The sequence below is a fragment of the Amphichorda felina genome (genome assembly GCF_050947745.1).
Source record: "Amphichorda felina strain 45539 chromosome Unknown scaffold_5, whole genome shotgun sequence".
Classification (NCBI taxonomy): Eukaryota; Fungi; Ascomycota; class Sordariomycetes; order Hypocreales; family Bionectriaceae; genus Amphichorda; species Amphichorda felina.
Window position 1 is genome coordinate 2,124,438 of NW_028145045.1, and position 22,517 is coordinate 2,146,954.

The 22,517-nt window shown below is 49.3% G+C and overlaps 3 protein-coding genes and 2 non-coding genes across 5 annotated transcripts; 1 reads left to right on the plus strand and 4 right to left on the minus strand.

Moving 5' to 3' along the window:
- Nucleotides 1-79, minus strand: ACO1O0_005512. Its single transcript has one exon. It is a non-coding gene; the product is annotated as a tRNA-Arg (tRNA).
- Nucleotides 80-4,189: 4,110 nt separating this feature from the next.
- ACO1O0_005513 (uncharacterized protein) lies at nucleotides 4,190-6,022 on the plus strand (the record flags this gene model as incomplete). Its single annotated transcript, XM_083194933.1, has 2 exons — nucleotides 4,190-4,856; nucleotides 4,914-6,022. The coding sequence occupies 2 exons, from the start codon at nucleotides 4,190-4,192 to the stop codon at nucleotides 6,020-6,022; spliced, it is 1,776 nt and encodes a 591-aa protein (XP_083049846.1).
- A 3,847-nt stretch (nucleotides 6,023-9,869) lies between these two features.
- ACO1O0_005514 lies at nucleotides 9,870-9,941 on the minus strand. Its single transcript has one exon. It is a non-coding gene; the product is annotated as a tRNA-Asp (tRNA).
- A 7,069-nt stretch (nucleotides 9,942-17,010) lies between these two features.
- Nucleotides 17,011-18,809, minus strand: ACO1O0_005515 (cytochrome P450; the record flags this gene model as incomplete). The annotated part of the gene is made up of 6 exons (XM_083194934.1): nucleotides 17,011-17,573; nucleotides 17,629-17,791; nucleotides 17,847-18,043; nucleotides 18,122-18,152; nucleotides 18,202-18,690; nucleotides 18,744-18,809. The coding sequence occupies 6 exons, from the start codon at nucleotides 18,807-18,809 to the stop codon at nucleotides 17,011-17,013; spliced, it is 1,509 nt and encodes a 502-aa protein (XP_083049847.1).
- Nucleotides 18,810-19,386: 577 nt separating this feature from the next.
- On the minus strand, nucleotides 19,387-21,113 carry ACO1O0_005516 (MFS transporter; the record flags this gene model as incomplete). Its single annotated transcript, XM_083194935.1, has 2 exons — nucleotides 19,387-20,660; nucleotides 20,717-21,113. The coding sequence occupies 2 exons, from the start codon at nucleotides 21,111-21,113 to the stop codon at nucleotides 19,387-19,389; spliced, it is 1,671 nt and encodes a 556-aa protein (XP_083049848.1).
- Between the last annotated feature and the right edge of the window lie 1,404 nt (nucleotides 21,114-22,517).

Here is a 22,517-nt window from a genome sequence, read left to right on the forward strand (position 1 = left end):
CGACCACGCCAGGGATCGAACCTGGAATCTTCAGAGAACTCAACCGAAATCTGACGCCATGCCATTTGGCCACGCGGCCAATTAGGTTAATTAATTAATTGAATGAGTTCATGAGTCTCTTCGCTAAAATAGATATTAGGTATAATCATTTATATCAGTACTCTTATATGACCGGAAAGCAGTAAGGGAGGCGTTAAAAGTCTTAACGTTTTATAAGTATTATACTAATAGTAATATACTGGGTACCTTACGTATAGCTATTAGTAAAGTATATATTAAGTATGCTTTGACTTTTGACGCCTCTCTTTATATCAGCTACTTAGCTAGAGAGCTAGAATATTAGTATTATATTTACTATTGATATCTGGCTTATATAGTATAGGTACAGTCCCTGGCTTTTAAGGCACGCTTACGCTCCGTTTTATCATCGGGTAATACATATTGTAGATACTAAAATTAGCAAGGATAATAATAGGAAGAGGTCTCGAGAAACTTAACCCTATTATGATGAGCTCCGCCTATTCAGACGAGGGTTATATTTGGTAATTGGCACTTTTTTCCTTGCTTTAATCACTCGATGTACGAGTTTCGAGCTGTTGGCACTTGAGGGACTTGTCTTTTACGCGAGTGTGGGGAGGCTTCCCACGTTTTCGCCTCTTTTGTAACGACTGCAATGCCCCCTGGTGAAGGTGGGGCTGGACCTACTGCTAGGTACTCTTGTAACATTTCTGGGTACGGAGATCCTCCAACACGTGGAAAATTAGGCCTGGTGTCTGAAACATCTCAACTCGAGTTGGTTCACTCGTTGCATTTTCTGTTGTCTACTTTGTGGCACAAGGGGTAAGAAAGTTAGTGCTGTGAGCAGAGAAGGCGAAGCTAAATGACATCGAGCTAAAGATTTATTACAAGAACCCGAGGAGAGGTATTTTGACATATTGATTCAATGGCTGAAGAAATATCCGCCCAGAAGAAACTATCGGCATCTGCATAGCTAACTCGCAGTCAGGTCAGGGTTCGGAAATTGGAAACAAACACGCTTATAGAATCCCCCAAGGCATAGACATTAGAAAGACAGAGTCCGGTTCCTTATGAATGATATATGTAAAGTTTTGGGGACAAAGCTAGGCTCTTTATTATTAGGTCTCCCCGTTCCTTAGTGTAAGTTAATACTTATTACCCAAAGCGCTACAGGCAGATAGAGCTTATACATGGTAAAAGCACAGCCATGATTGATAAAGTGACACCAATTAATTAAGAAAATCATTTCGTTTTCTAGAATGGGAACTTGTCAAGTGTTTTCTTTTTTTCGTGGGGGGGGGGGGGGGAGAAGGAGGGAAAGAGGAAGAGATTTGGGGGAGATGAGAGAGAGAGAGAGAAAAAAAAAGAAAGGGGGGAAGGGGAGGGAAACACGACAGGGAATAAAGGCCGTATGAGTAATTGGGAATCCGTGCCTATAATGTTGATGGGGCATGGACATCAATGGCAACATGAGTTGGCGATGGGAGCCTCCTCGGCTTGCCTCCATACGACAAGAAGATCTTATGCCAACTTGAGGTTGCATGAGATCGCCATGGGGGCTCTTGGGAATAGCATTAGCGCGGTTGAGACGGGAAGCTGGATGGGTGAGCTACAGTCGGGATTTCTGAAGCCCTGTCGTCATTGATGAGAGCGATTTTGTGCTGTTATGTAAATCGGCCCAATAGTAGTTCCTGGAAGCGTTTTGGGGGACGGGGAATTGTTGACCACTGAGCGGTAAGACAGACCAGAACATGCACGAGAGCTGCGTCCAACAGGATTGGATGCGACGATAGCCTCAAGTATAAGTGAAACCCCACATAATCCGCGAAGCAATGTACTCGTAAAGAACAATGTTGTTTGTTGGCTCACCGCATCAATCTGGTCTCCGGTGAGACGGAGACACCAGGTCAAGACTGAAGCCGCTAAAGGGCGTTTGCTGCTGTCAGATATCACCTATTATAGACAGCTAGCCTGCCGGGATTTTGTCATGTTGGAAATCGCATAGGTAGCTCGCAATCTTGTTTGGGTGCAGGTGACGTCCCATCGAGCAAACAAACTGGTCTGAATGGCTGGATGGCGGCTGAGGGCTCTGATTGTGTCATGGATGAGTCTCTATTACTTTGAAAGCTAAGAAAAGTCTAGTCAATTGTTGGCCACGGCCGCCTCCGCTCTGGGAGAGAAGAGGAAAAAAGGGGTGGTCCGGACCTCGCTACCTAGCGGCTGCAACGGAGATCATCGGCGATCGCGCGTTCACCAGGCACGCCGCCGGCCGTTGGTGGGCGGGTATGTCTCTTTAGTAGTTCATGGACAGTGGATCAAGGAGTGGATGTGGGTATTTGAAACTTTGAATTCAAGGTCAGCCTACGATGTCTCGGGAGCTCCCTCAAGTAACCTTCCCGTAGCCTAGTTTGTGGTCAGACAACGAGTCCACAGCCTGGCGCCTGAGTGGTATAAGGATTCCAGGATACGAGAAAGACAGGGTAGTGGGGACGGGGAATGTGGTGCAGCTTTGGCTAGTACTTGTAAAAGCAACATGCAAAGAAGCTTGAATTGAGCCGTGGCGTACGATAGTCGGGTTGGGACTTTGGCCAGTCCGTGGACAGTTTCCGTCATAAGGTATTCGTATGGTGACGGGAGGCAGGAATAAACTGCGGCAATGATTACCTGCAGGTATTACCCAGGGTAAACCAGTCTGTTTTGAAGCCCTGCACCGCCTCTCGACCCCCCTTGCCCTGTCGTCACCGCCCGCTTATTGTGACGACAGATAAACCTGGAACGTTCTAGCTCAGGGGAATCGAGGCTGACCCTGGCTGTACTGAGCTTTCAAGGTTCTAGGTAGTACCTGGTATCCGTGGATGTTGTGTTTCTATCCCTACGAGGACGAGTATTCCAGGGCCACTGTCTAGTACTCGTACAGTTGGGCTGGGGATCCAAAGTCTTACGAATACAAGCTCGCCCGCCTCTGTGCCACCTCCTCCTCCTGGAAGGGCATCCTTTTCGTCAGCTATTCCCGTGCTGATCTTGGATTGCTGAATTGCAATCTCCGACTATGGTTGACTTAAAAGTGCCCAAGGATAACACGAGGGCGACGAAGGTGATGGCGATGACAACTGAGGTACGGAGTAGGCTACATACGAGTAGAGACGCTTCTTAGACGGGTCGTGGTGCTCGTAGGTATTCATATGACTCGCACCCTTCTCCCGGCTACCTGGTACTCGTACATCAATCCTCTGGCTCCAGCGGCCAGGACCTAAGGATACACATGTACGAGTACCCCTTTTCCTTTTCTTTGTTTTGTTTTTGTGACATGCCGACATGGTGTGGTGTCTTGGGCTGAAGGAGCAATGAGGCTACGAAAAAAAGGAAACTATCAACGCTCTACGTCAAGACAGGTGGCTTAGTCAATTTAGCGAATAACTTTGCCACGGTTGTCTCGCTTCCAGCTGCTCAGTGTTCCGAATCGTGCGCTGAGACATTTGATGCCTTCTGACTTCGCTTCTGGCTGAAGAAAGGCTGGCCCCCTCTTGGCCCACGCGCTGAGACACGTTTTCATGCCGCGAGCTGGAAAAAAAAAAAAAAAAAAAAAAAAAAAGTCGAGATGCTCTCTCACTACCTATACGAGTAGATCTACATAATTTTAACGACACAGTATTTCTTTTTACCCCCAGCAAGATTCATGTGCCGCATCGTCATGACACTTGGTAGCGTGGACGGACTGTCCGGTCATCTATTGGCATGTCGCTACTACATACATTACCAGGCAGAGGACGCCCGCCTGTTTGAGCAAGTTCTTTATTGATGGTCACGATAGCGTACGAGCAACAATTGAAAGTTTTTATTGCGATAACCACCTGGAGCAGTGATGATTTCGGCCTCGGCAACTCCAGTGGTCGAGGCAGCGCATACGCTCGAGACTCAGCAAGATATCAGCCACGACCACGACTCACAAAACCTATCACCTCGCGGCCGAGAGAGGTTGGTGCAGACAGACCACTGCCCTATATCTCATCGCCGTCGGCCGTCGTTGCGATATGGGTGCCACTTTGGCAAATTCGCTGACTGGCAACGTAGTCCATGCGACCCCTATCTAAGCTTCGACTTCGACTTCGACGGAATAGCACACGGGTCCAAGGGAGATCAATCACAGACACCCGTCGCGAGGACACGAAGCATGCGCTCAAATATCTCTGTTACCGAGTCGGCAGCGGATTCCCAGGAAACCGATGCAACCTCGGTTTTGCCGGCCCTGCAGACCAAGGGGTCTGTTGATGATTGCTCCCTCCAGCCCCTGCGCGAGGATGAGATGGATCCAAGAAGCTTCGATCTTGTCGCGCCATCAAATTCGGGGCCCCGAGTCTACTCCCTCGAGAGACGATCTGAGCTGTTGTTTTCAAAGGAACATATGGGTTCAATTATCACAAACCCGCGTCTGCTTGGCCAGTTTATGCACTTTCTTCATACCGAGCGACCGGCTTCTGTTCCGCTTCTGGCATACTACTTGGATACCGAAAAAGCAATCAGGGCTATCAAGTACGCAAATGCAGTGACGGAGGCGTTGAAGAGGCTAGATGGACACGAATTCACCACTGGAACCCCCGATGTTTCGCTCAACCAAAGCCTTCAGGCCAAGCACGACTCTGCATTCGAAGCATTGGCTAGGGATGAGCTTCCCATGTTCATCACCCACGTATGGATTCAGACTGTTAGCCTCTCCATCAAGCATAGGATTGTGGGAACTATGCCATCGCACTTACGGGATGCATCGGAAGGACTGGCTGAGGTCTTCTGCCTTACGGATCCATCCAGGCATGATAATCCTATCATCCTCGCCTCTAGCGGTACGTAGCGTTGCTAACCTCTTGTCACGAAAACTATGACTAACAACTATGCCGCAGAGTTTCATCGAACAACACAGTACGGCATCAACTACGTCATCGGTCGCAACTGTCGCTTCCTGCAAGGCCCTGCAACGAACCCCTTTAGTGTAAAGAGAATCAGGGATCGACTTGCTGCGGGGCAGGAGCACTTCGAAACTTTCCTCAACTATCGCCGAGATGGCTCCCCATTCCTGAACCTGTTGCTCTGTGCACCACTCCTCGACTCGAGAGGTCAAGTCCGATACTTTTTAGGGGCACAGGTAGATGTGTCGGGCTTGGCCAAGGAATGCACTGGTCTTGAGGGGCTAAAGCATATCGTCGCCTCTGAGGGAGACAAGAAGACGGGAATGGTGGACACGCTAAAGGTCTTCAACACCAAGGCTCAGGAACCAAAGAAAAACTCCGTACAATGTTGTCGTGAGCTCAGCAAAATGTTCGACCGCACGGAGCTTGACGAAGTTCGGCGCCACGGTGGATCCATGCACAAAAAGACGGGCCAAGATGAGTTTTCAAGAAGGGGCGACAGCTTAGACGCCCAGTCTTATCTGGTCATCGAGGACAGCACATCGGCTGAGCAGTCCCCGCAGGCAACAAGCACTGTTCCGTCTCTTGAGACGGGCTCCGGGGATTCACTTAGACTCGACCACGCGCCCAATGGATGTCTGGCTGGAGTTTACAAACATTACCTTCTCGTGCGCCCGGCTCCCAGCTTGCAGATTCTTTTCGCGTCCCCTAGTTTGAGAGTCCCAGGAATCCTACAGAGCTCATTCCTGTCCCGGATTGGCGGATCCGGCCGTGTTCGCAACAAGATCTCCCAAACCCTCACCGAAGGTCATGGTGTGACAGCAAGAGTACGCTGGGTCTCATCGACGCGCCGAGAAGGCTCAGCATCGGACCGTGGTAGGCATCGTTGGATTCACTGCACGCCTATGCGGGGCGTCAATGGCGTCATTGGTATATGGATGGTTGTCATCGTGGACGAAGACGACTCAGACTTGATCACCAGGGACTCCACGAGCCAATACAAGCATGGTCTAAAACCTAAGCTTGCGCCTCCTGTCGCTCATATTACCCAGAGACCAGCATCATATATGACCGCAGACGGAAGATCACCGGTGTACGAATAAGTAAAAAGGTAACAGGTTGTTCAAAAACAGTCAGCTATAAAGCGGGTCCATTTCTAGGTGCCGGGGCTTCAGAGATAGGAAAAGGGCAAACGTTTTTTCTTGTATGAAAGGGCGGCGTTTTTGAACTTGCATTATAGGACGTTGAAAATTTTGACTCTGTTTCTGGTAGTTACTTCCTATGTTAATGAGCTCTAGGTGCGCGAGACGTCTTCCCAGTGGCGACAGTTGGGGGCCCTTTAAGTCCATGAAGGAGAGGTAATTCGAGCCCAGGTCCGGGGTCGGGTTTACGGATGGCTACTAAATGTTCCTAATAACGGTTAACAATGCAAGAGGTCTCAGAAAGACCGTTGTGGAAGGGTTTCTGTTTCTCTTTTGGGATCGAGCTATCCGGAAGGGAGTTCCAGCAAACGTGTTATCGATTAACACTCAACATTCATCACTCACTGGTCGTCACTTCCACTCCTGCTTCCAACACCACGCATTAGAGATTTTACATTTCAAATCCTACCGATCCACCAAGGTGTAGCCCTCTGCAGTCCTTGCCATCGTCACCGTCGTTGCCATGGCCTCGGCCCCTGTTTCGTCCCACGCGCTTCTACACTCCTGGCCAGTGTGAAATGCACGTCATACAGGCGGCCCAGGTCAGTGCTTGGGACTCTGTCACCTTTATTGTCAAGTATGGCGGCGGCAATGAGATCGGCAGCAGCGAGGGTGCAAGTAACCCATGTTGCGTCTGATGATAGCAGTACTTATGCTAATACAGACCTAGGTCTCTCCACGCCCCAACCTCGGGGCATCCAGAGCTACCTCCCTGAGCTCATCCACGCCATCCAGCCTCATGAGCCCCGTGATTTTAACACGAGTCACTAGGATAGGACCTTAGGCATCGTTAGCGGCTGCTTCATCAGGACTAGGAAATTTTATCACCTCACAGGTCAACACCACACCATGCCAGCCCGTCATCATGCCCAGGATTCAGCAACTCCCCGATAAAATCCGCGAATGAATCGGGAAATTTGCCCCTGATGATAAGTAAGGCATCTTGTCCCAGCTAGTTACCGTCAGAAAACGGTTCTACAATTTCTGTTCACAGCCCCTCGTCCGCCACTGGCCATCGTCGCAAATACAATACTCCTCCAGACCGGAGCGTTTAGCGCTGCACCTGTTAGATTATCCCGAACTTCGAGGGGATGTTAGAGATGTCGAGCTGACCGGTCTTAAAGACTGTAAACCCCACTTGCACGAGAAGTTAAGTTGGCTCAGTGATGCGGAAGTGGAGGAGATGTTTCCTATGTCTATGTAGGCAGCTTTTCATGCCGTCGCCGAGGCCACAGATTGGCGCGAGCGCATTTTGAATTGCAATGGTGGTGCTGTGGGCGCTCTGGTCCTTGAATGGACAACAAAACTCTCGCTCGCCTCGATATCGAGGTCGACAAATTGTACGCCGGCAATGAGGAGGTCGATAGTTTCCCCGAACTTTCTTTGGCAATAAGGTGCTTCAGATAATCTAACCGCGGCGGAAGGGAAACCACCCCAAGAGCCTCTCCCATTAATGAGTCTACACCGAGTCGTTTTTACAGCCATGATACTGGGGATGGCGTGTTTGACGACTATGCGGCCCCTTCCTTCTGCCTCCCTGGCCTGGAGACATCTATTGGGCATAGAAATCCATATACAATGATTTTTTTTCGGGAAGAAATACCGACCCGCTGCCGGATTTTGGGCTGAGGAGATATATGATAGACTTTCGCTAGGGATATAGAGCGTCGAAGATATCATTCTCCGAGAGTCGGACTTTAGGCTGATCGGAGTTTCAATCCTATTACGTGCGTATGTCATCGCCTGAGAGCGCTTGCCTTAGAGTATGGGGAAGTGGTGGAGTCAAAATTCAACCTCAATGGCCTGCCAGGACTCATTATGGATCGATCAAAATACTTAGAGACGCTTGGCTTTGACTACCTATATAAAAAGATGATATCCGAGTTTAAAAGAACAGATTTCACGGTCAGATTATTCTGGAAAACTGTTTCTTCAGCATCTTGAGCGCTTCGAGTACCTGGCCATTTCAATTAGGATGCTGGAAAAGGGAAACGACAAACCCGATGATGACTTGGATGTCGGCCATGACCACAAAACAGGTCTGCAGCAACGAAAAATATTGGCCAGCCACTCACTACGGGCAATCAAATGCCTGGAAGTTTCATAGGCACTGGAAGATAATCTGCAGATCTCACCAAGCGGGCGAAGGCAGCCACGGCTGCTAAAGGCGTTAAGATGAAGGTTCGGATCTCTTGGCGGAGAGCGGATGGCAATAACGATAGCCGATACTTCATCCACAAATCCAATGTCTACATATATATAGACCTGCGCATTTTATTGCCTATTTTATTTATTAACCTTATTACTCTATAAGCTATAACCTTCGGGTTAATCTAGCCTTTAGCTACGATTATAGTCTATAATAACTTATCGTATATACTAATTATTTATATAGGCAATATTATACCTAACCTAACCTACTAAGCCTCTGGGATTTTCTATCATTATTATAGCTATTATAGTATTAATAGCTTTAGCTCTTACCCCTTATCTTAATAAATCTCTTCGTATCTTACTTATAGGGCCTATTAATAATAGCCTTATAATTATAAGTCCCTTATTTATATTTCTATATATAGTAGACTATCCCTAACTTAATAGTATTGATTATCTATATATAATATATTAATAGACTTTAAATTATTATGATTTTTATAAAGATTAAAGTAGATTATAAAGGTAATAATTAGCTAATAGTCGGCTAATATATAGTATCGTGATTCCGATTATAGGGTAGTTAGAAGGAGGTTATATCGTTTTATATTCGATAAAATAGAATAGGGTATTATACTAAGTAGCTAGGTTACGTAGCTAATAATAAGGTAGCTAATATTAGACGGATTAGTATAAAGATATATATAGTTATTAACTTATTAAGCTAAGAGTATTATTAATAGCTAAAGAATAAAAGAAATATACCTATCTAATAGGAAATTAAGAGGTCTTATATAATAGTAGTTATTTACTTATTTACCTAGAGATTACTAGATTATAGTAATCCTATAATTCTTATAAGGCTTATTAGATTATAGTAAGCCCGTAATTTCTTTACTATATCGGGTAATCTTCTTTTTCCGTTTCTTAATTCTATAACCTACTATCCGCCGCGACTAAACGCGCTAGTTTATAATATAATAATTATATATTACTCCGTTATTTTAATAAGCCTAATATAGATTCTTATTTATCCTATAATAGGGCGCTATTATTAGTAATAGGCTATATTTATAATAATACGTGATAACTTGATTTAATATAATATATAAGAGCTTATATAAGCCTATATAACCGAGAGCCGATAGACCTTATTTTTATTATATATAGGCTTTTTTTTATAGATTTAAGCATTAATATAACTATCTATATAAATATAAGTAATACTTACTATGCTTTAATATACCGTATAAAATTTATATGTAATATATAATATAAGACTTAACTTTATTAATAATATTTATATTAAAGCTATAATTAAAATAAAATAAAATAAATCCTTATTATATATATATAAATTAAGTATATATTTGATTTTTAAATAATAATATAATCTATTATAAGATATTTAAACGTATATAATATTATTAATTCTAAATATTAACGCGTAAAAAATAATCGAATTAGGGATTTGCTCTTATATTACCCCGGATTCTTTTAAGAATATCCCCTCCCTCCGAGGGTATATAACCCGCCCTTTTTAACTACGTAAAAAAAAAATCATATAAAAAAGAACCGCTTAGCGGCTGGCGGACTCTCCCGCCGGGAATTGAACCCGGGTCTCGAGCGTGACAAGCTCGCATACTGACCACTATACTACGGAAGATGATTGGCTGTTAACAGCCAGTGTAGTGAGAGATGCTCATTGTGCAAACAGGGGCCCCTTACATCATCATAAGTAGGTGCCTCAGGGGAGAGCTTCAACCATTAAAGTCACTGACTCTGTCTTCTTGGTCCCTAGGTCCCTGCCTCAGTTTAATGGACGCCTGCGCTTGGGGACCGAGTAATTTAGACGCATATCCAGTCAACGGTATCCGTGATGGGGTTCTAGCGAGCTCTACTTCGTAGAGATGACCGAAAATGCTAATCTTGCGGTTTCTAACTCTACCTCTTCTTGTGGGCGCGCTGCTGTGGGCGCTGGCCCACTTGCATGGCTAGATAGATACCTGGATTGTCGACGCCTCTATGTTGGGGATGCTCCCGAGAAAGTCTCGTCAATTTTAGACAACGTGTAGAGAAGGAATATTCGCGCCATTTTCTCCGGGCTAGGACGCAACTGGTGGTGAAACTTCCTCCTGCGGTCTTTTTCTTCTTCTTCCTCTTCTTCTTCTTTTTTTTTGGGGGGGGGGGGGGGGGGGCTTCCACAATCAACGACGCTGTTCTTCCGGTTGATCGTCGAAGGGCGGGGGGATATTAATATTAGTAGCGATAGTAACTCATCACTGGAGATTCACAACGGCCTGCATGCCGTACTTCCTGCTAGATTGTGATGAGAAAGAGAAGGCAAGACCCGTATCTCAATACACCTGTGAGCTTGAAAATAAAGCATCATGATTTTTTTTTTAGTGCTGGGAGTTGAACTGCTAGTCTGTCGGGGAAATCTAGAGGTGGGGAAAGAGTCGGGTTATCTGTTAGCAGAATCAAACTTGGCGAATCATGTTATACTATCATAGAGAATTATACCGAAAGCGGCAACGGGTGGAAAAGGATCCGCGTGGAGGGGTATTTTACATCCATGCTCCAACTACTAGTATAGGAGGAGGGAGGCCAGCTAACAGTATATATAACAGCAAATCTACCATATTGGCTTACCCGCACTGCCATCTTCTTCTGCTTCTATGCCTCCTGTTTTTCCTTAACTTCTGCTTTTTCCACATTCGCGCAGTTTAACGAGAGAAATCCCCGCCAGTCTGCTGCAGCAGATTCATTCTGGTGTTTCTGTGTCTGTGTGTGGTTGCTGTACCATCTACTATGAAAGGATGCGTAATTGTCTGTCTTGTTGCGTTTCCGCTTTGTGTCTCTCCTAGAGCGCTCTCGGTCACGATTCAAATACGCCTCCGAATGTATCGCGACAGAGGCCCGAAATACCTCGGTCCAATTAGTAGTATGTTCCAGATGTTGATAGATGTCTCCGAGATGCGGAAATACCCGAGGTTTCCAACCCTCGTGAGGAGGAGTCACCCACGCCCAGTTTACCCCAAAAAGGTCAGGTCGCCCCGAATAACCTGGAAGATTCTCGACGAATACGTCAAGGCGCCTCTCTGCCTCTGTAAGCAAAGCCGCCGACTTATTGGCTCTCGCAGCCATGTCATTCAGCCGGGGAATGGCAATCTCTCTTAGAAACGGCGTGATGAGCCTCATATGGCCGACGGCACACCGGAGGTATTCGGGATGCTGGCACTGGTGTGTCGCATCCCCCCCATAGTCTCCGTAGTCGGCAATACCGTCAATGGCCTGATTGGCTTTGTCCAGGAGGGCACGAGTAATTGAAATCAGTTTGACGAGGTTGCGGTGATATTTGCCGAATGATTTCGTGTACTCCTGAAAATGAGGCGGCAGTGATGTCCTGATGTTGCCGCGAGCCCACGAACGTAATAAGGTAAGAAGGGATTGGGCGGTCTCATTCATTGCCTGTGGCATGGAGAAGACGAGACCCGACAAAGGTGGTCCGTCACACAGGTCTTGTCTGTTAGTGGCAGGGGCGTTGCTGTCCACGGGGATGACTTGATGGTGACGGACCTGCGGAGGAACCCAGGCTTCATCTAGTCTCTTTCTCCCAGTCGCGCGTAGACATTCTAGCCTGGCTCCGTCAGTTCCACCAAATGACCAGGTTGTACGATTTCGAGCGTGCGGGTAAATATGTGATAGGTGAATATTCATAATGTCTTTAGCAAATGTCTCCATCCACCTGCGTATGTGGGGATAGTTCCTCCAGCCGTCGGCGCCTTTGATGATGTCACGCAAGCTGTCTCGAACAGCTTGGCGGACCGTGTATAGCTGAACAAAAGTGGCCTTGAGTTCTGGGTCGAGATTGGCAATGTCAGCAGGTGTGCGTGGGCGGGCTGTTGGCACCGGGGGAAACTCTTGCCAGTTTCCAGCTGCCATGGCCCGTGTACCCGTCGGCTGGGAGGGATTCGAAGTCGGAATCCCGGGGATCTGTGTAAAACTACGGATCTTGGTGCGCCTGTCGTTCCGGATAGTCGGTAGGCCTGCGTGGGGTGTAACAAATCTCTGGCCTTGAGGGTCAGTCGACCAGCAGGATTGGGTGCTCGCAGTGTTCGGATCAACAGCAGTGAAGAGGAAGGTCGAAGGGCCGTGGTTGGCTATATGGTTGAGATATACGCTCAGTTTCTGAAGAGACCCGATTGTATCCTCCAGAAAGTCATCATCAGTAACATAGTGCCCATCTGGCGAGAGTTCCCAGTCTCGGTAATGGGTCGGTAACTCTGCGGTTGTCGAAGACTGGGAGAGACTGGGACTGAGAAGCGAAGTGATGAATTGTGGCTCCTGCTGTAAAGGGTTGAGGATGGCAAGGGGTGCGGCAGCATATAGGAGTGTGATATCCATGACGTTGTTAAAATAGTGAAGATCTTCGGAGGCAGGATACGGCACCCCTATCGCCGTTGTGAGCGGGATAGGTAAAGTTCTGGTAATGACTGCTGCCAGGCCCTCGAGGGGAAGATCGGCAAGGTGATGCCGGAGAAGAACAAGAGAAATGATTAGGGCTGCAAATCTCGGGGCCCAACGTTTCAATGCTGAGCGGATTGCGATAGGGTCGCGGACGCAGAGGCAAATTTGACGGAACCAGGCCCACCGATGCCGAATGACGGACCGAATACTGTTGGTGCAGTATGATAGGGGCCGTGGAAAAGGACGATTTCTAGCTCGTGTTATTGTTTTGATTACTTTGGTCACGCGCCTATATACCGCGGACAGTGGGTTTAAGACGGCATCAATTGCTCTTCCAGCACGCCGACGGGGTCCTGCTCGCCGTTGACCCACGCGCCGATGTGTAACAGGTGTTCGTGGGAGGTCTGAGTGGGATGATGATGGCAACGGGGGGTGTGTCAGTCTGTTGTCTCCACTGCGTAGAAAAAGGCGGGATGTCAAAGTTGAGTCTAGAGAGGAGCAAAAGTCAGCATCTAGAGCAACCGGAGATGTGTGAATAGACATATACTCACGGAGGCGTAGGGAATCCTGAGCGTTGTCGTCTCCTTCGCCACTAGGCCCATGGCGCGTACTCGTAGGGGCTTGTCTTAGAGCGTCGGACCTGGCGGGTAAGGGGTTGGTAGTTTGAACGAGTGGACGTCTCCTGTGGTGCATCCTAACGCCACCCTCATATGCAACCTGGTGTTGTTTGTCTCTGTGATCGCTCTCTCTAGAGTCGTAGTCTCCATCAGTATCTTGGTCATCCATGTTTGCAATCTCGGCAACCTCTTGGTTGCGCTTGCGACCACGACGTGTAGGAGTAGTGCCATGGGGCACTGGCGAGGACAAGTCCCAGGCAGACGGAGACGAAATAGTTTCCACCTCTGTGGACTGGGGCGAGACTGGAACAGCGTGGGCTGCGCGACGACTCCCACTGGGAGAGTCTGCCTGGTATCGGGATGATCTTTTGCCTGTAGTTTGAGCTGCTCGTTGAAATTGCAGGACGATGCCGCCTCTGTCTGTGACAATCTGCTCCCATCCCTCATGCAAGCGAGGCTCCATGTTCTGTCGCAATGAACCAGCGTGTGTCTGTAAGGGCACATCGGCGCTGGTGGAGGGACTCATGCGGGGGGCCCGTGACGCTGATGAGGTAGAATCAGCTAGAGACGGTGCGCGCTGATGCGATTGGGGCCAAGGATCTGACCGTCCAGACCTCTGTCGTGAACGGTATGGTTGGACTGAGGCATCGGTGGCATTGTCGCCGCCTGTGTTGGCGCTGGTAGCTTGGGATCGGCGCAGTTGGTGTTGCGGCGCCTTTCGTTGGGTGGAGGAATTGCGGTTTGCTTCCCGTACGGGGCGCTGCTGGGGGAAACGAGTCATTTTGTATCTGGCACTTGGAGATAAAACTTAGAGCTGCTCGTAGCACCCGTACTTGGTCTCAGTTGGTGATAATAGCAAGAAGAGAATGGCAAGGTCAGCCAGGCTGGCTGATATCGCGTGGTTATGAAGCTGGAAACTCCAGAACTAGAGGAGCTTGACACGAGCTCGATAAGGAGAAAATCAAGGCGACTGTTGGGGCAGAGAAATTTCTCATTGTCTTCGGTTCTATATTAGCAGTTTCTTTAAATACCAGTACTTCATGTTTTACAGTGCCTTCTAACACGATTGATTGATTGATTGATCGCACCGTGGCCATGGCTTCAGGTCTATTGGGGGACTTGGGTCACACGGTCACACCCACTCACAGTCCCAAAATGGAATTTCTGCAGGGCAAACGACTTGAACAAACGCCAACCAGCCCTGGCTTACTTCTGCCCTTGCATATCACCCATCCTGCATCGTTGAGTCATTGTCACAGCACCGTGCCCAGTGCCCACGTCCCACCTCTAGCTCCCATATTGCAACCACGACGCTCACTCCCACTCCCTGTTGCGCCATCTCAGGCCATTCGTGTCCTAACAGCTGTATCAATATAAAACTCCTAGCCGATGAAGGTCTATAAACTAACTGACTCTGGGCTTGGTGCAGCTGCTGAGTATCGAGAGTACCCTGACCCTGCTGCCACAACAAAGGGGACCAGGCACGAGCATTAACACCTCTGCTAATCAGACCGAGAAACCCGAACTAACATCCTGGAGCAAAAAAGACTATTTCCATCACAAGATCACCACGAGTCTCCGGCGCTGGTCTCTTCTTGAGATAGTCTTGATGGTGTTGAGTTTCTTCTACAAATTCTGGTCATTACCCCATCCTTCTCACATTTCATGGCCCATACTGGGCAGGGTGAGTACCACGCAACAGTGGTTCCCACATACGATGTGCTCGTTTTTGTTTTTGGTTTCGTCGTCTCCTCCAGGAAATGGGCTACCATGCCTAGTACAGCAAATGCACTGATTAGACGAAAGAAAAATTACAGAACGGAATGGAAGATGCTTGGGTGTGATGGGAAGGACGGGGTTCCGTCGGCGGAAAGATCCGTTTAATATTTGTGATGTGCAAGTTAGGTGGATGTCCCTGTCTCCTGTCAAGCGAGCTCTCGATGGCCACGAACCCGTCCAGTTTGCATGAAGGGAAGGATTTAGTGAACCGTGGAGCCGGGGCACCCAGCGCAGATGTGGTTTCTGGCCAGATGCGGCTCACCTCAGCCACCAGCAACCAGAATAACACAATCACTATCAACATCGTCGTCGTCACCACCATGGCCGACTTGGCATGCTCGTAAGAACCGCTAATGATATTTATTTCAAACTCCTAGGTGATTAACTCCGCGGCATGCCCCAATTGGAACCTGCATCCACGGCATCTTAACAACTTCATCATCGACGCAAGAGGCTGGACTCTGGGCACCTAAACAATAAAGAACCTTCTCGGGCCCCCAGGTACGTCAACCCATATCCTTAACTTGAGGTGGGGATTATATGGATGCTTTTGACTGTGGGAGGAAACAAACCTTAGAATTTGTCAAGATATCCTGAGGCATGGCAAGTCTGGTGTCTTGAGCTTATTTCACTTTCACTTCACCTCTGTACATTGAGTGACTAACCTTTAACCTCCTTACGACCTCGCTGCTTTTCGGCAAGAATGTTTTACTTTTTCTTCCACTATCAAAAGCACACAGCTCTGCTGTCTCCGTGCCTATGCTTACCTCTACATTCCCAAAAAATCCAATATCAATTCTTCGAAATGTCTAACAGCATCAACCTTGACGAGTCGCCACTTTGGCAGCCCTTCATTGTACGACCCAACGGTGACAGGATCTTTCCCTCATGCAACTCCCTGCTCACACAGTTGGTTAGGATCGACCTCACGCACATGGCTGCGCTGTGTCCCTAGACGAATCGTGGGCGGCACTGCTGGATCAAGTTAGCGCATAAACTCGCACGCCAATTTACAGCCTTATGACTTACAAACTTGATGGCAGCTCCTAACCAAGTTGATGGGCGACGATCCTCCGAGTTTGGAAGAAGTTGACCCGGAGATGGCCGAGCAAGTAGGTGAGCACAACCCTCTACTATCCAGAAAATACTTACAAAGCTTCTACAGATAGTGAAGGATTGTTTGCAGGACGATCCCCTCGTCAAAGACAAAGGAAGTTGTTTCAGGCAACTAGCCTAAGAGAGCAGTTAGCCGGTACCGACCGTCTGCCAGTGTTGAGTCTACGGTTCTGCTGGGGGCGATGGCGAGAGAGATCCCAGACTTCAAAACGAACAGATTTTCCATTGTTTACACTTTGAACAAAACGGAGGGGCTGCTCCTAGGAGCACTTTATAGAGCTAGCTACATGGTATGTGGTAGGGGGTTCATACCCGAAAGACCAGCCGTAGTTAGCGTGCGTTGGGGCCCTGTTTGTATACATTGCAACTCCCGAACGATGGCAATTCTCTGGATCTCTCAGCTTAAAACAAAGTTGAACGCATCTGGCACCGATGTTTTGAATTATATTCTGGGGTCCCTGTAGCTATACGGAGTGCATACAGGAGAAATGTAGTGTCAAACAGCAACTAGGGCGAGCACGGAATGATCGAGTAGAAGGGCATCAGGCGTTTAATACACAGAGCATTAGAACAAACACACTTAACAAAGAGACAGCCGGAAACACACGTAAGTGGTGTGTTTGAGGGCGAGGCAATTTCTCGGCTAGCTCTGCCGTGCGGTGGATGCTCATAGACGAGTTTAGGCCAGTATCACCCCGTTAGAGGTTTCGAACTTGAACACGCCGCTGGCTAGGCACACCAGTAATAGATGCACTAAGCATCTCTCTTGGCTGGATGCAGTTTGATCCACAAGGGCCTCTTTTCCCATATCATATACACCCTCTGGTCAAGCCAGTTCCCGTCCGTCGCATTCTCCATGTCAAAAGTCCACACAAGCCGAGCAATGATGATTTTCATCTCGACATAGGCCAGATTGCGACCGATACAGTTGCGTGGACCGTAGGAGAACGGCTGAGATGCATCTCGTTTGTCATTGTCGAACCTCGGATCCTCGCCCAACCACCTCTCCGGAATGAACGAGTCAGGCTCGGCCCAATTGAAGGGGCTTCTAGACGCAGCATAGATGGGGACAGCGACTGCCATTCCCTCGGGGATGTACTCGCCATTCACAACAGCCCCTCCAGAGGGGACGATACGCTGATGCGGCTGGGGCGAGGGAGGGTAGACGCGGAGCGCCTCTTCGATACACGCAAGGAGGTAATTGCACTGGTTGACGCCGACGACGGTAATGTCGTCAGGGTCTTTGAAGGCCTCTCTAATTTCCTGGGTGAGCCTTGCACGCACAGGCGGGTTCGTCAAGAGCAGGTAAGTGAGGCCTGTTGCCCACATTTAGTCAAGACGTCAAAACAGGCCGACCTGATGTTATCCTACCAGATAGAAGCGTGGCTGTGGTCTCGCTGCCTGCGGCAATGAGAATGGATGCGTTGCCTTTAAGTTGATTGTACGAAATGGTCTTGTCGTCGTAAGCCGCGATCAGCCTGTCCATGAAGTCTGGAACTTCTGATTTGTGCTTGAGTCGATGGTTAATTTTCTCCTGAGGCATGATTATTAGTGTTGATCGAACCAAGTATATGGAGTAAGTCACCTACTGCGTTGAGTTGCTCGAGCACCTGTACATCAGACTTTACAGCCATGGGAATCGCCCACAACTTCATCGGGCCCTGTACAAGTTTGGGGAACCGCGAGAGGGCCTGGCTAATGGCCAAGATCCTCGCGAGACTGAAGAAGATCTCGACCCATTTGTGGATGCGAGAATTGGCTAAGCAGTCAAAAGATTCCCCAAAGGCTACCATAAAATGTAGTCAGTACTTGAACATTAAATTACATGTAGTTTTGGGTATGGACAAAAAGAAAGGAGGCTCACTCAAATATCCAATGAAGTCAAACGTCACAAACTATCTCTAGTCAGTGGAATAAATTGGATACAGAAGGAAGATACCATACATTGTACCACTTGCACATATTGACAGGGACCGTGCCATTCTGGCTGTTGTCCTCGAGTCTTTGGAATAGGGCGCTTACGTACTGCCGGACAATGGGCTCCTGTGCCATCAGCGATTTCTCCGAGAAGCCGTGGGCGAGAAGCTTTCGGATTGAGCTGTGATCATGTCGATCCGCGTTGATGATGATGGGCTCACCCTTGAGGCCGGAGAAATATCTCTCGTCCTTAGAGAGCTCCGGTCGGCCTCTCTGGGTATGCCCGTAGATTTCCTTCCACGCGTTGGGGCACACGTAGGATAGCTCATTGACAGAGGTTCGGACGACTGGACCATAGTGGTTGTGAAGCTCCAAGATTTCCTCAGGTGTGGTTCCCTTTAGATAGGATAATGCAGGCCACCAGGAGATCGCTGCTCGGATTCGAGGACCAGGGTACTTGGCAAGTGGGTGAAAAGCAAGATTATACACAAGCTGCGATGCGGAGTAGATGACAGTCTACAAGTACCAGAGTTAACTTGGAGAAATGAACAAGGCATCAGGTTGCTCACCACAAGGAAACTGACCCCAAGGACGTGCCATGGGGGTAGATCTAGGGCGGACATGACGGAGACCATCTCGTGTTGGAAATGATAAAAAGTATGCCGAGTCAAATTGAGGGAGATCTGCTGCGAGAGGGGTACTCGGTATTATATTAACGCCAGGGAAAGCCGCCGTCCACACCGGCAGATTGTCACTTTCGGCATGAATGGGTGTCGTCCAGGTGGAGTCGCGATGGTGACCCTGGACCGACAACATGCAGCAGGAATTGTACGGCGTATTCTCGGTGCTGGAGAATGTACCCCAAGGTGCATGATGCATCCTTGCTCTCCACTCATGCATATATTATCTATAATACTTGGATGGAAACGCATCTGACTGTCCGTACCTAGTAGTCTGCTCTATCGCACTGGTGTTTCTACTAATAATTTAGCAGAAGAGGCCTTGGACACATGGGGCTATGGGGCAGCCGAGAGATGCTCTGGTTACCTTAAATATATCCCTCGATGTTCATCTTGGTAAACTCTCTTTTATATAAACGACCTGTACACTTGGATATAAAATGACTCTAACCCGTCTTCCCCAAATGCCCAGTCCCCCGCCCAATGGTTCAAATTATAAGACAAACCCGTACCCATAAACAAGTGCTATATGCTACAAGTCCTTCAACTCAAACTTCTTCCTCAGGAACCCACCCCACTTAATCAATGCAAACGCAGCAGGTACTGTGGCCAGCGCTAGAAACCCCAGGAGGCTGTTACCCCAGCCCAAGCCCAATGTGTCAAACATGGGAAGGCCGGCCATGGGCAGCAGAGCCCCGGCAATGGATCGTACGACCGTGTTTACCGCAATAGCTGATGCAGCGTAGATGGAAAAGGCATCCACAAGGTACATCTGAATCGACATGAAGACCATCAGGTTCCCGATCCCAATGGGCACATGCGAGAGGATGGGCACAATCCAGTGGACCTTATACTTTGCAGTCCAGCCGTAGATGAAGAGACCGACTGGTATGAGAAAGGCCCCCAGAGGCAGGGCTGGCAGCCGATACTCCGGGGCAGCGTGTCCACTCTCGCTCTGGGCGGCTTCCTTGCGAACAACCCTATCAGAGCTTATGCTGGTGTACAGAATCCCGAGCAAGCTACCCACGCCGAGTCCAAGGTATGCTAGTCCCACTGTTCCTGTGCTAAATCCATAGGTATCCTGAAAGACGGTTGTCATAGTCGTGAACATGAGGTACAAGTAGCCATAGGAAATGGCCATGTAAAGAGACGTGATGTTGATGATGGGAGACTTGAATAGCATCTTCAATGGCCGGATAATTCCTCGCTTGAAGTAGTCTGCCGGGGACAGGCCAATGTCAAGTTTGGAGCGGAGAAGGTCATTGCCCGTCTCCTTACGGAGCCTGGCAACTTTACGTTCAAGAATAACGGGCGCGTAGCTCTCCTGGAGTGCCGCAGCCATGGGTATAGCCAGCACGCCTGCGGCAATTGCCAGAAGCCAAAATGCCCAGCGCCAGCCTGCAGCTTCGGTTATGAATCCACCGGCAATCGGGCCCACGATGGGGCCCAGCAGAGGTCCGATGCTGTAGGCAGCCATGGCCTTGCCACGATGCTCTTGAGCCACCATGTCCGCGATTGTGCCCCCACCATTCGTGACTGCAGCGCAAGCAAAGGTGCCGCAAAAGAAGCGTATCACAATGAGGGCGTCTAGGGTCGGGGCGAGGGCAGATCCAACGGCAAAAGCTATGAACCCAACGTTGCATATGTTATAGACAATGACGCGACCGTAAATCTCGGAGAGGGGCGCGACAAGTAGTGGCCCAGCTGCGAAGCCTAAGAGGTAGACAGAGACGACGAAGGAGGCCATGGTCAACGACCCTGAGTGGAACTCTCGCATAACCTCGGGGACGCCGGGGGCAAAGATGGCTTTGGCCAGTCAGTCGCAAATGGAAAATGCCAATCTAGGATGAATTTGAACTCACATGATCCAAGTGGCGAGATGAAGGTCATTGCACTGATCAGGCCGCAGTTGAGCACCTTCTTCCAAGCTGGCCAGTTGTACGGGTTTTCTGGGTCATTGGGGTCATCCCACCAAACCACATTTGCATCGTCTTCTTCTTCTGCTTCTGCCTCTTGACCTTGCTCTAAGTCCCGATGCGCCTGAGAGCGAGATGCACATGATGCCCTCCTAGATGCGAGCGAGCGCCTCCGTTTCTGCTCGCCCTTGTCATCGAGAATGTACCCAGCGCTAGAGGGAATGTCGGCATCGTGACCTTCGTCGACCGCTTGGCTTGTGGTTCGTTGGAGCTCTTGCTTCTCGTCGTCATCAGAAGTTGTCGAGGGCGCTTTGAGAGCTGGCGATATCGCGCCGACTGCCATCTTCAATGAGGTGCTACAGGCAGCGCCAGCTATTAGCCAGGTGATTTGTCTACTGGCGGCAAGGTATGGGTAGCTTTAAGTGCTTAGGGCAATGGCCTGCAAGCAAAGGAGAAGGGAATGAATGAGGAGGGGTTGACGTTGGACATGAAATTCCCGTCACGGAGGAATGACCAAGAGTCGGTCTGCGAATGGTGCACGGCCGACGTCGCAAGGGCTGGCAATATTGACTGTCGAAACAGTCGCTAGTCACGGTTCCAGCCGACGACGTATGTGCCCACTTGGATATTTCGTATAATCATTCGTAGGATCGTAGTCCGTCAGCCCAAAGGACCCCTTCTGTGCAGACTTTCTTGTCCTACTAGCCAAACGCGACCGGGCATATCGGGATCGACCCCTAATGTCCGAATCCCGGGCCTACTTGGACTTTTGGAGAAGGTGGTGAGTGCCCAGTGACTGACGGATCTGAGACTTCCAGATTCCTCCGAGGCTCCAGGGATCTGCAAACAGCCTGGGCTGAAACCCCCTCCCCCCGGGGGGTCACGACTTACCATGTACGTACTCTGTATCCGTACTCCATATCCGTACTCCGTACTAATACGGGCAGTCTTACACCGCAAATAACAGTCACACGCTAGGAGTAACTTCGGCAACCCCATTCGTTTCTCGCCTCGACTTGATTGGGTTGGAGATCAGGTTCGGACTAACTTCGCCAATTTTCGCTCTCTAGATTGGTTGGTTCCCGCTGGAGGACACAGAGACGGAAGCACAGATCAGCCGAAATTTGTGCGACAGGCTCGGATCTAACACCCGGCTGGGCAAACGTGGCGGCTTGGCCTTTGTTTCTCTCTTCATTGACTGACTCCAAGTCTCCGACATGGCTGATCGCCATCCGGTCGCGGGCTCTTCGGCATCGGCGAGACTAGCCGGGCGACGTGTTCTCACCCAAAGGGCCTGCGATACATGCCGGAGCAGAAAGATCAAGGTATGATTTATTGTCCCGGGGCTTCATAATGCCGGTTGCTGTTGCTAATACGGACTTCCAACTATCAAGTGTCGCTTCGCCGACGGCGCCACGACCTGTGAAGGCTGCAGGTTCTTGGGGGTTGCCTGTACTCAGGACAGGCCAAGGCGTAAAAGGGGACCGCCCAATCGGTAAATAACCCTAGCCCCCTCACGACCTCGTTCCATGTGGCGGCGTGGCCTCTATAGCATGGTTTGAATGTCCCGTGCTGATCGTTGCGAGCTCCCAGCCATGCCTCCCAGGCCCCCCATAGCACCTCTAACGGCGGCCAGTTGAGAGCCGCATCCCGTCAGCCGCAACCCCCGTTGGATCCTCCGTATCCTGAGGGGGTGGCGACCAACGGCGGTCCGTTTCGAGCGCCTCAGATACTCTCAGAGCTGGGA